Source organism: Apis dorsata, unplaced genomic scaffold (assembly GCF_000469605.1).
Source record: "Apis dorsata unplaced genomic scaffold, Apis dorsata 1.3 scaffold_373, whole genome shotgun sequence".
NCBI lineage: Eukaryota > Metazoa > Arthropoda > Insecta > Hymenoptera > Apidae > Apis > Apis dorsata.
This window is the reverse complement of record NW_006263636.1, coordinates 47,615-59,983: the sequence shown is the minus strand read 5'-3', so window position 1 is coordinate 59,983 and position 12,369 is coordinate 47,615. Positions and strand designations below refer to the sequence as shown.

The window sequence follows — 12,369 nt, the reverse complement described above, 5'->3', positions numbered from 1 at the left end:
AATTTGCATAAAAATTTGTTATATTAAAAATATTCAAATATAAAATTCAAAATTATCAATGATTATTATTTTATATGTCCTGTATAAAAAAGAAGAAAATTATTTCATTTACATTTTTTAAAAAACTTAAATATAATAAAAAAAATAAATTAATATAAATAAATAATTAAATTAGTATTTGATAAATTTTTATCTTTCTTCAAATGTGGTTTGATATTTGTACTTTTTTTTATAGTTTTTATTTCTTTCTCCTATAATAAAAAATAAAATAAGAAAAAAATTACAATTATTTATAATACAATTTTTTATAATCAAAAATATAAAAAAAGATAACTAATTACAATTATTGAAATTATATAAATTAAATCCTTAAAAAATAAAAAATATTAAATACAAATAAATTAATTAATACAATTAAATAGTACTTCTAAAAAATTATTAATTAATTAACTAAAAAATTCAATTAAAATTATTTTTTTAGTTAAAAATATTTTTCTATTAAAAAAAATTATTTTTTTTTAATATTTTGAAATATATTTAAAGCTAATTTTTAAAAATAGCTGAAATATTACAAAATAATTTTTATTAATAATTATAATTATATATTATTTTATATATTATTAATAATTATAATTTATATTATTATTATTATTATTATTATTATTATTATATTATTTATATTATATTATTATTATTATTATTATATTATAATTATATATTACATATTTCTTATATATTACATATAATATTATTTTTACATATATTATATAATACATATGTAATAGATAAAATTTGATATATATAATATAAATATTAGGGTGTCTCATAAATTTCTTTCGCACTATGCTAGGAATGACTTTAACTGGTTATTTTTATATGAATATGCAAACTTATCTATTAGCCTTTTATGGTATTAGTTTCAACCATTCCAGAACTCTTTTAAAGTATTTCGTTGATGACACAATCTTCTTTAAAACTTTTTTCTACACCATTTCAATATGAATAGCCAAAGGAAGCATTTGCGGTATGTTATGTTGTATTGCTTTAAAAAAAGTGATAGTGCAAATGATACTGCAGATGAGATTTGTATTGTTTACGGGATTGTTGCTACTATTATAATTGATTTAAGAGATTTAGAGCTGGCAATTTTGACTTGAAAGATGAAGCGGTCGTCCAGTAATGATGAATACGGATTTTATCAATTTTATCATCATGTTCGTTGAAAATCCGCAATATATTGTGTACAAGAGATAGTGGATGCCACTATTTCCAGGAAACGTAGATAATCAAGATGGGATATGTCAATCGATATTAAGTTTGGATTCCACAATTATTGATAGAGACCGATTTTATGAACCGTGTCTCTACATGCGATTTCCTTTTCCAACGACATGAAAGAGATCCTCTTTGTAAAGAGGCTCACTGGAGATGAGATTTGGATTTTGTATCAAAATCTGCATCAAAAACGCACTTGATTTAAAGACAATTTTAGCACTAGATTTTTAACTATCGCGAAGCCTGGACTTCATCCGAAGAAAGTTCTTTTATCCATTTCGTGGAATTGAAAAGGTGTAGTATGAACTTTTTTGAGCTCAAGATGAAATCATCAATTTTGGAAAATATTGTAATCAGCTTCATAAATTGAAAGATATATATCATAGTAAAAAAATAGACGAATTGATGAGGCCATCACGACAATGCAAAATCGCATTGGCTGTAAAAGAAAAGCTGTTACAATTTGATTGGGACATCTATCGCTATTCTATCTTCTATCCTCAGATCTTGCTCTATCCGATTATTATTTGTTCCTGTTATTAAAAAAATTCTCTCCATGATAAACGATTCCAATCCGTAAGCAAAATAAAAAAGCACCTCGAGCAATATTTTGCAAATAAATTCCAATAATTTTGGAAAAAGGGAACAACGAGATTTTCTGAAAGATGAAAGAAAATAATAGAGCAGAACGGTTCATATATAATGCAATAAATCAACCATGAACAATAAATATCATGTATTCATTTTATATCAAAAAAAAGAAAGAAATTTATCTTTTGTAAATCATATTAATAATAATATTATACTTAAAAATCAATAATATATTTAAAAATACAATTAAAATATAAACAAATTTAATATATTATATATATTAAATAATATTTTAAAACATTATTTCAAAACATTATATGAATATAAATAAATAATACATAATCTTAGTGATTATAATCTTGTGAAAATTTGATATTAAAAAAAATAAAAAAAAATATCAATCATTTGAAATAAATAAATATTTTAATAATATTTTAATGAAGTGTTTTAGTTTTCTTATGTATTATTTCTTTAATTTGAAAATGTAAAAGCGAAAAAGTGTAAATAATTTAATTATTTTTCTCTTCAATATTTTTACAAATTTATATTATAAAACTAACAATTGTTTATATAATAGAATTTTAGAACATAAATAAATATAAATCTCATATTCATTTAATTTCAATCCATATTAATTTTCATAGTTTTATTATTTTGAACTTTTTTTTTAATTATATGATATAATTAAAAATTATAATGATACAGAAATATTTAAACTCATAATAATTTTTATGATTATATATATTAATAAACATTCATAATAACAATCTATTTTAAATAGAAGTAGCATCTTCCTACAGCATGGCATCTTACAACATGGTTTCACTCTAATACGATAAGATAAATTGCGGGAACCCTCGCATAACACTGCAACCTGTAACACGGTTTCGTTCTAACACGATAAAAAAATTGCGAAAATTTTTGTACAACACTGTACTTCTAACATTACATAATATGATTTTTGTTTAATACATTTAATAATAAAAACTAAATTATCTTAAAATAATGAAGGGAAGAAATAATGAAATATAGTGACTTTACGTGAAAATGTATAAATAAATTATAATTTATTCATTTATATTCAACTCTATTCCGATGATATAGAGGAAAGCGTCGTGCATAATTTACACGTCATCCGCAGTGAGGCGATGTCTCAAAGATTCAATGTTGCGGAAAGTGCCGCCCTATCTAAAAAGATAAAGTGCAATATCCTCGTATCGTAGATCTGTTTTAAAATGCGATGGCTTCCGAAAACCTTTTTTTGTTTCTTTTTTTCCATGATCTGGAGACAAAAATGTCTCAAGCGACTGGTCGGCAGTCTGCGTCGACCATAATGTATTAAAGAATTATTTTTTCGTCTTTAAGACTAATTTTTGGAAAATTAATTTTCAATCCCAAATTATATCTGATAAAGATAAAAAAACAACGTTTAAGAGGAAATTTATTTCTTTAGAAGTAAAAATACAAATCTTGGATCGTCTTTTAAAGAGGAGAAAAAGCATCTCACATTGGAAAAAATCTTAATCTAAATGACAACAGTCCGAACTATTAAGAAAAATGAAAAAGAAATAAAAAGTGCAGTTGTTGCCGAATTTTCGACATCTGCAAAATATACAGCTCGTTTCCAGGCGCCAATTAGATTGATGATAGCTGTAAAAAAAGAATTCCATTGGATAGTATCATTAAACAAGAAGCATTTAAAATTTATAAATATCTTACTAATGAATATGGAAAATCTCCTGTCAATCCAGATTTTATAGCAAGTAAAGATTGGTTCGAAAAATTCAAAAAACGTTTTGTAATTTATTAGCATAAGAATTTAAGAAGAATCTGCGTCGACTGATTATGAAGCTGTCAAGACGTATCCAGAAAAAATTCAAAACATTATAGAAGAGCAAGAATACACAGCAAATCAAGTTTTCAATGTCAATGAAACTGGACTTTGAAAAAAAATGCCCAGTAGAATCTTTATATCGAAAAAAATATATTATTTTATCATTATATCGAAAAAAACTGCACTTGGATTTAAAATGTCTAAAGATCGTATAACGTTACTTTTGTAATGCGTTGGGGTACTTTATGACAAAATCTTTACTAGTTTATAGATCTTTAAATCCTCGTGTATTTAAAGGCATAAATAAAAACACCTTATATTAGAAAGCAAATCCAAGAGCTTGGGTAACTGAAAATTTATTTAAAGATTGGTTTTTAAATTGTTTTGTGCCAAACGTTGAAAGTTATTTAAAGCAGAAAAATTTAAGCTTCAAAGCACTATTATTATTAGATAATGTTCCATATTACAAGATTTGAATCATTCCAACAAAATAATGTTCCTATCACCTAACACTATTTCGTTACTACTTCAACCATCAAGATATTATTTATATCTTTAAAATTTATTATATAAGAAGAGCATTACAATAAATTTAGATATAACTGATTCGAAATCAATTAATGTAATGGAACAAAAATTTGGAAGCAATTTTCAATTAGACACTGCATTGACATCATATTTTTGTTTCTGAAAGAACTAAAACATCAACGTTAAATACATGTTACAAAAAAATATAGCTATCTTCAATTGAAATAGAAAACGTGCTTGAATCATTAGAAAATGAAATTGAAAATGATATATTAGAACTTGCTAAATTAATCGAAAATGAAGGTTTTGTGGATATGAGGACATGGCTAGGACATTCAAGATTTATTAGTGAAAAAAGAAATTGATAAAACTTCTGATTTGATGGAAATGGAATCCGAAATTGTAAATCAAATCGATTCTAAGGACAATAGCACTGATAAAGATTATAAAATTAATAATAATTAATAATTTAATACTAAAAAAATTATAAAAAAGCCTAAGCTTAGTTGAAAATCTTGAATCATTTTTCTTGAATGCAGACGCTTCCGTTGAAAAAAACCGAAAATTCAAAAGGGTTACTGCAAAATTGTCTATCTCCATATCGTGAAATCTATAGTGACCTTATAAGAACCAGTAAACAAATCAAAATTACAGATTTTGAAGAAAAGTAATTGATGAAGAAAAAGATTCTGAAAGTGAAGATGATATCGTTTAATCGAAAAAACGTTCTTGTTTGATTGTATTGACCAGTAATGAAGAAGAAATTTATTAAATTAAGATCGTATTAAATGAAAATAATATTTTTTGTTTCTTTTCGTTTTGTATTTATAGATACATTTATATTTTTAATAAAAATTAAGTTGCTTATATGAAAGTAATTAAAAAAAAAAATATTTGTTTTTAATAAGTTTTCGTAGGAACGTAACTCCTCTTTTTGTACTAGCTCTGGGTCTCATATAACAGTTTCATACAACACGGCATTTTCTAGGAACTTATCTACTGTGTTATAGGAGGATTGTATATTTTGTTTCATAATAAGATTTAATTCTTTATATGAATTATTTAAATTAATAAAATTCTTAAAAACTGAAAATTTAATGAATTTTATATGTGAACTTTTATTTGCATACGGATATTTGAATGTTTTAATATTAAAACTTTGTAATAAATTAATTTTATTATTACACAATATGAGTATCATAATGCGCACATATTGTATAAATAAATATAGAATATTTTAATATGTTATAAGTATTATTAGCTCAATATGATAGAAATGCAACAATTGCAATTCAACGATATCATAATTTAAGATAAGAAATGAAGAATGTGCTATGGTGAAAGTTCGGTAAAATCATGAAAAACTATGATATCCAAAAAATTAATAGATATATTTTCTAATAAACTTTTCATCACTTATGATCTGCCAATAGTTGATTCTCGGATATAATATTCAACATATTGCTTGTTTTAAACTATGAAGTAACTATCGTAGATCATGCAATCGCCAAAATTTATAGTCTTTTCAATAAAAATAAAAAATAAAAGTTGAAATCCCAACAGTCATATTATAATTACATAGCAAAAAATTTTAGGTTACTGCATAACATAAATACTTAATGAAAATGAATCATTTACGCGATGTGCGGTTATTGTGGATCGTTAATAATAAGATAATAAAAGAAGTATATCAGCATTCGCAATATTAACACATTTAAAGTGAATTTTATTAAAAGATAATGTAATTAATTATCAATTAATTTAAAAAATATTTGTTATTTAATAATGATATAGTATGACAGTATCACATTCTCAAAAAGAATATATATAGAATATATATAGAAATAGCAAAGTTATAATAAAAAATGAATATATGAAATCTTATTTGTCATGAGAAAATCGATCCTTTTCAGGATCATCAATATTAATAGAGAAATAATCTAAGATTCTATTCTAAAATTATTGAATTATAAATGATCAATTTATCAGCGTTAGTGCAACGAAATGAATGATAGATATATTGATCCAAAGATACAGTGAATATTTTATTTTTTATTGATGTTTTATTTATAATGTATTTAATGTTACATGTAAATTTATTAAAATGTAGTTTACGCGTCAATATTAAGAAAGATAATGATCCAACATTTCAAAGCTAGAGTTAAATTTTTGATAAGCAACTGATTTTATCTATTTATTTATTTTATTTATTTATTTTTTGGTAGTTATTTATTGGTTATCTATTATTGGTGTTTTTTAATATATATAATATTCTATAATGATATAATGATTAATTTTTTTATTTCAAATATATAATATTAATCGTTCATTTGTTATAAAAATTTTACATTGTTATTTTATGATAACAAAGAATATAAACAAGTGAAATATTGTCAAAAATTGAAACGATTATAAAATAAAACATAAAAAAAGAAATTATATGCACAATTCTCATATTTTGAAATAATTAAACTATTATAAATTCAATGATTAAATGATTTACCATAAAATATACCAAATTTTGAATAAATTAGTATTTTGAACATTTTTTTTGAATTTAGTTCATAATAAATTAGCAGAAATAATTATTAAATGTAAATATCTGAATTAATGATTTAATAATAATAATGATATTTTTTTGTAAAAAATATTTAATTGGACTGAATAATAAAATAAAAAATTCTATTTAAAAAAAAAAATTAATTAAATATGCGCTATGCATTCAATTATAGAACAATATCAAATTATATTTATTCAAAACCATTCAAACTTGTTTCTGAAATATATTTTAATATTATCTAAAATAATCGAATGTTAATTATATGAAACATCATGTATAAGATTATTGGAAATGCATTAATTCAATTAATTACATTAAAATTCAATTAAAAATTGATATCGAGCATGAAATCTTTTGTAAGATTTTGGAATTTTACAATTTCAGAAATAAAGAAATAAAGAAATGTGACTATCAAATATCAAAATATGAAACTAAAAATTCAAAGTTTTATTTTAAATATCTCTCATATACTCTAGCAAATAAATCAACATGTTATGGACATCAATCTTAATTTTTTAAGTTATATATAAATCAATAATATAACATTACAATATATTATATGTCTCTTAAATTCTAGTTGTTGTCTGGAAAATTAATATTCTGCTTAATGATATGAATTAAAATTTAAAAAAAAAAATAAAAATAAATTTAATAAAAATTCAGTAAATTAATATTTATATAATTATAATATATATATATTATATAATATATATATATATATATATTATATTTATTATATATAACTATATAATTATATTATAATAATAATATAATTATAATTATAATATATATTTATATTTAAAATAAACTTAAAATACTTTACGATACTTTAATAAATAATAAAATACTTTAATAACAATAAATTGAATTTTAAATTTTAAAATAAATTAATTTTAGTATAAAAAATAATGTTTGAATTTTTCAGACACAATAAGAAAAGACTAATAAGAAAATTTAATCTTTTCTATTTATATTTTCTATTTTCTATTTATATTTATATTTAATTTTGAAGAAATAAAATGTTATATTTTTTTGGATCATTATATAATTATTATAATTTATATTTAATATCAAAAGCTATACAAGGAGAATATTTAATATCAAAAACTATATAAAGAGGTTTCATATAATAATATTATATGATAAATATATCTTTAAATTTTATTGTAATATCTATTATCATGCAAAACCGTCTTTACTACATATTTATTACAAAATGGTCCCTCTTAATATAGAATTTGATACCAAATATAAACTATTATGTAATAAATTATAATAGCATAATGAGACGATGAATACAAAAATTTAATAAATTAATTTAATAAATTAATGTCGATCAATAATAATTATAATTATTTTTTAATATTTTTATTTACTTGTTATACGAAAATACGTAAAACATTATATATAAAAATAAAAAAAATATTATAAAAATATTATAATATATTTTAAAATATTATAAAAATATATTATATTATATTGTAAAAATAAAAAAAAAACAAAAAAGATTAATTTTTTTAAGTCATTGCTAAAAAAAATTCAAACATTATTTTAAACACTTCTTATTAAAATTAATTTGTTTTGAAATTTAAATTCACTTATCATCCTTGTTTATTATTATTATAAAGTTATATTACTTATAAAGTTATTAAATTAAAATATTTTAAAAATATTTACTATTTTATTTTTTAATCATAAACAGAATATCGCAGTATTTTACGAACAACAATCAAAACCGAAATTCCCTAAAGAACTTCTTCCTCAGCTTTAATAATAAGATTACAATCTATTTTATATTTTATCTGTGGTATAACATAAATGAACATAAATTTTATATAATTAAATTATGAAATTAAATTTCATTGTAAATAAATATTTAACAATAAAAAATATAATAAAATGAATTTACTCATAAAAAATGTATTGTTTTACAAAATAAATAAAGTATATTATCAATTTGTACATACTGAAACGAAATTAAAAAAACAAATAAAATGGTTAACACCTGCAGGATATAAAACAGATATTGTAATCTATAATCCCATAACAAAATGTAAAGTACCCTTAATTTTAAAAAATAAAAATATTCTAACTTGGTATGTATGTGGTCCTACTGTATATGATTCTGCACATATAGGACATGCAATGTAAGTTTTTCTTTTGAATTATTAATTTTGTATTTGAAATATTTATTTCACTTTATTTATTATAAAATAAAATTTTTTACAAATATTCATTTTATTGCATTATAATATAAATAAAAATTAAAATTTTATTATTTATTTTATTATTTTTTACAATTAAGTTATATAGAATATAAAAATCTTTCAAATTTTATTTTATAGGACTTACGTACATTCGGATATTATCAGAAGAATATTAACAAATCATTTTAATATAAATATTGTAATGACCATGTGTTTAACAGATATAGATGATAAAATAATAATACGTTCAAAAGAATTAAAACAGAATTATAAAGATTTAACAAGATATTATGAAAATGAATTTATTGAAGATATGAAAATGTTAAATGTTATTAAGCCTCATTTATATTGTAGAGTTACTGATTATATACCACAAATTATTCAATTTGTAAAAAGTATTGTAGATAAAGGCCATGCTTATCTTTCAAAAGATGGTAAAAAAAAAAAATAATTACTTATTATTATTAATTTCAAAAATGTTTTATTTTTAGGATCAGTTTATTTTGATACGTGTAAATATGAAATGTATGGCAAATTATCAACACCATTATTAGGTAATTCTCATCCAGATAAAAAGTCTGCAATGGATTTTTGTCTTTGGAAAGCAGCTAAAGAAAATGAACCATGTTGGAAATCTTTATGGGGTTTTGGAAGACCAGGATGGCACATAGAATGTAGCACAATTGCAAGGTAAAAAAAAATATTAAAATTTTTTATTTCACTAATTTTATTAACTTAATATATATAATTATGAAAATATATTTCAATTAGTACAGTTTTTGGAAATTCTGTGGACATTCATAGTGGTGGAATAGATCTTATGTTTCCACATCATGAAAACGAAGAAGCACAATCTTGTTCTTATCACGAAGTAGAACAATGGGTAAATTATTGGATACATTGTGGGCACTTATCTTTAAAGAATGTAAAAATGTCAAAAAGTCTTAAAAATGTTATTAGCATAAGAGAATTTCTTAAAAAATATACAGCAAATCAATTTAGAATGCTTTGTCTACTTTCTAATTATAAAAATGGTATTACATTTTAAATAATTTTTGTATAAAATATTAATTAATTTTAAATTAAATTTAAGTATTGAACTTTTCTATTTTTCAGAACTAAAATTTTCTGATGTTATAATGAATAATGCAATAGATACATTACATAAAATTGAACATTTTATTAACAATTGTGATAACTATATTGCTGGAAAATGGAATATTGGCAATATAGATGAAGTTGCATTACTTCGTGTTAGTTAATATCTAATTTAATATCTAATTATTAATAATTATTTTTATAAATATATTTATATTATATTTCTTAATAAAAATAAAATTTATTTTAGTGTTTAGAAGAAACAAAAAACAATGTTAATATTGCATTAGCAGATGATTTTAATACTGTACAAGCTATGAAATCATTGATAAATCTAATTGATATAGGAAATAAAATGTTACACGATTCTAAGGTAAATATGAATTTATTAATATTATGTATTTAGAAATGTATTTATATATTATATATATATATAATTTATTGATAATAATAATGGTAACAAATTTGAAAAACTATTATATTAAATAGGATAACAAAATCACTTGTGGTACCTGTATACCTGCTATAGCTACAGTATTAAATTATATATCAACAATATTTTCAAAATTTGGAATTTCAAATTCTTCAACAATAAATGATGATAAAATAAACAATCTCATTGAATGTTTGATTAAATTTAGACATATTGTTCGTAATAAAGTTTTAGAACATGATGTAAAAGATAAAGCTTTACTTATTGCATGCGATAAAATACGATCAGAACTTTCTACTTATGGTGTAACAATAAAGGTATTATATTCAATTTATAATTTTTAAATCATATATTTTATATTCTAATTCTATTTTTATCTCTATTTTTATTTTATTTTTAGGATTGTAAAACTGAAACAATTTGGAACATCAAAAGATATTAAACAAAAATTCTTTTATTATAATTGAGTATTTTTAATAAAAAATGAAATGATTAAAATTTACATTTATTTTTATATTAATTTTAGAGAAATAATTTTTTTAAATTAATATTAATTGCTATTAATTACTTGAATTTATTTTTGATTTTTTTGACTTAATATGATTATTTTCCAGATTTTTCCTTTTCATTCCATTTTTCTTTTCTGCCATTGTTTTTTTTAACCCTTTCATCTTTCTTGTCTGTATGCTATTAATATTTTGTATTCCAACATGTATATGACCAAAGGTTGTTCCAAAATTATCTGTGGATATATTCTTCTTCTTCTTAATCTATTGTAATTTAAATAAACAAATATATAAAAAAATCTTAATAAATCACTATTTTCATAATAAAAATGTTACCTTAAGTTCTTTTGGTTTTTTACAAGCTTCTTTAAATAAATCTTCAGAAGCAAGCTTTATACGCCTACAAATTAAATTTACTCTTGGACCAATTTCTTCTAATTCAATTCTTGGTATTCTAGAATTGGATTTTTTCAAAAGTATTCTAAAATATAATTTTATGAAATAAAATACATTTAAAATTATTTTACATAATAATTTCTTATAATAAATAAATATACCTATAACTGCGTAAAAATATTTTATTCTCAACAATAGTAAAACTTAAAACATGTTCAAGACCTTGTAGTCTAATCTTTTCTACTGGTTTTCTTTGAAATATATCTACAAATAAATTTTTAATTTTATTATATTCATGATTATTTTCAAAAAGTTCTCCATTGAAAATTAATAAAGGTTTAATTCCTTGTGATATTTTTGAAATTTTAAAATCTTTCAAGCCTTTATAATTCTCTATACCAAATTCTGCCATATCTAATAATGTATGTTCATACATTCTTCCTATTATTAAGTTATGAGGACGTTTTTTATTATGTAAAGCAATCATGAAAAGTGATGCATTATATTTTATACAAAACTTTTCAACAGGTGTTATATCTTCAAATGGCAATATATCATTCTTTTTTTGCATCATCTCTGCATCTGGTTTTTTTAAATTATACTAAAATCAAATATTATCATATTAATTATATAAAATAATTTATTATTATTAGAACTTACCAAATCTTTCATAAAATCTACTACTATTTGTGAAGTTTTTTTGCTTTTAAAACACAAAATTCGTTTAACATTTTCTATTAATTTCGGTTCTTTTTTTAAAATAGCTCGTTTACCTCTATGGGTAGTTGGTTTTCTGTAAGAATTATATTGATATTTTTAAAATAAATAATATATATCATATTTATAAAAGAAGTTTATTTTAAATATTTATTTTATAATAAAATATATTTAAATATATTTTTAATAGAAATAAATAAATTTAATATATGAAATTAAAAAAT

At 20.7% G+C, this 12,369-nt stretch overlaps 2 protein-coding genes across 3 annotated transcripts in view; one reads left to right on the top strand and one right to left on the bottom strand.

Moving 5' to 3' along the window:
- Positions 1 to 8,666: 8,666 nt before the first annotated feature.
- LOC102670578 (probable cysteine--tRNA ligase, mitochondrial) lies at positions 8,667 to 11,331 on the top strand. Its single transcript, XM_006618741.2, has 8 exons — positions 8,667 to 8,935; positions 9,134 to 9,429; positions 9,487 to 9,685; positions 9,767 to 10,029; positions 10,112 to 10,248; positions 10,344 to 10,466; positions 10,583 to 10,843; positions 10,927 to 11,331. Exons 1-8 carry the CDS (start codon positions 8,688 to 8,690, stop codon positions 10,966 to 10,968), a joined length of 1,569 nt encoding a protein of 522 aa, XP_006618804.1. The 5' UTR covers positions 8,667 to 8,687; the 3' UTR covers positions 10,969 to 11,331.
- LOC102670713 (ribosome production factor 2 homolog) overlaps positions 10,970 to 12,369 on the bottom strand; it is a 1,898-nt gene continuing 498 nt past the window's right edge. The window contains exons 2-5 of one of the 2 annotated variants that reach the window (XM_006618742.1): positions 12,089 to 12,221; positions 11,590 to 12,029; positions 11,369 to 11,513; positions 10,970 to 11,296 (exon numbers count right to left, since the gene is read on the bottom strand). In XM_006618742.1, the coding sequence (XP_006618805.1) occupies positions 11,087 to 11,296; positions 11,369 to 11,513; positions 11,590 to 12,029; positions 12,089 to 12,221 (928 nt within the window). In that variant the 3' untranslated portion in view covers positions 10,970 to 11,086. The remainder of the gene's footprint in view (positions 11,297 to 11,368; positions 11,514 to 11,589; positions 12,030 to 12,088; positions 12,222 to 12,369) is intronic. The other variant, XM_006618743.2, reaches the window with a different exon arrangement.

What these genes read in the sequence shown, in the direction of transcription:
- LOC102670578 (XM_006618741.2), top strand. Translation starts at nt 8,688, where the DNA reads ATGAATTTACTCATAAAAAATGTATTGTTTTACAAAATAAATAAAGTA. An exon ending in AAATGTTACACGATTCTAAG is followed by an intron (nt 10,467 to 10,582) that starts GTAAATATGAAT and finishes TATATTAAATAG; the next exon opens with GATAACAAAATCACTTGTGG. An exon ending in CTTATGGTGTAACAATAAAG is followed by an intron (nt 10,844 to 10,926) that starts GTATTATATTCA and finishes TTTTATTTTTAG; the next exon opens with GATTGTAAAACTGAAACAAT.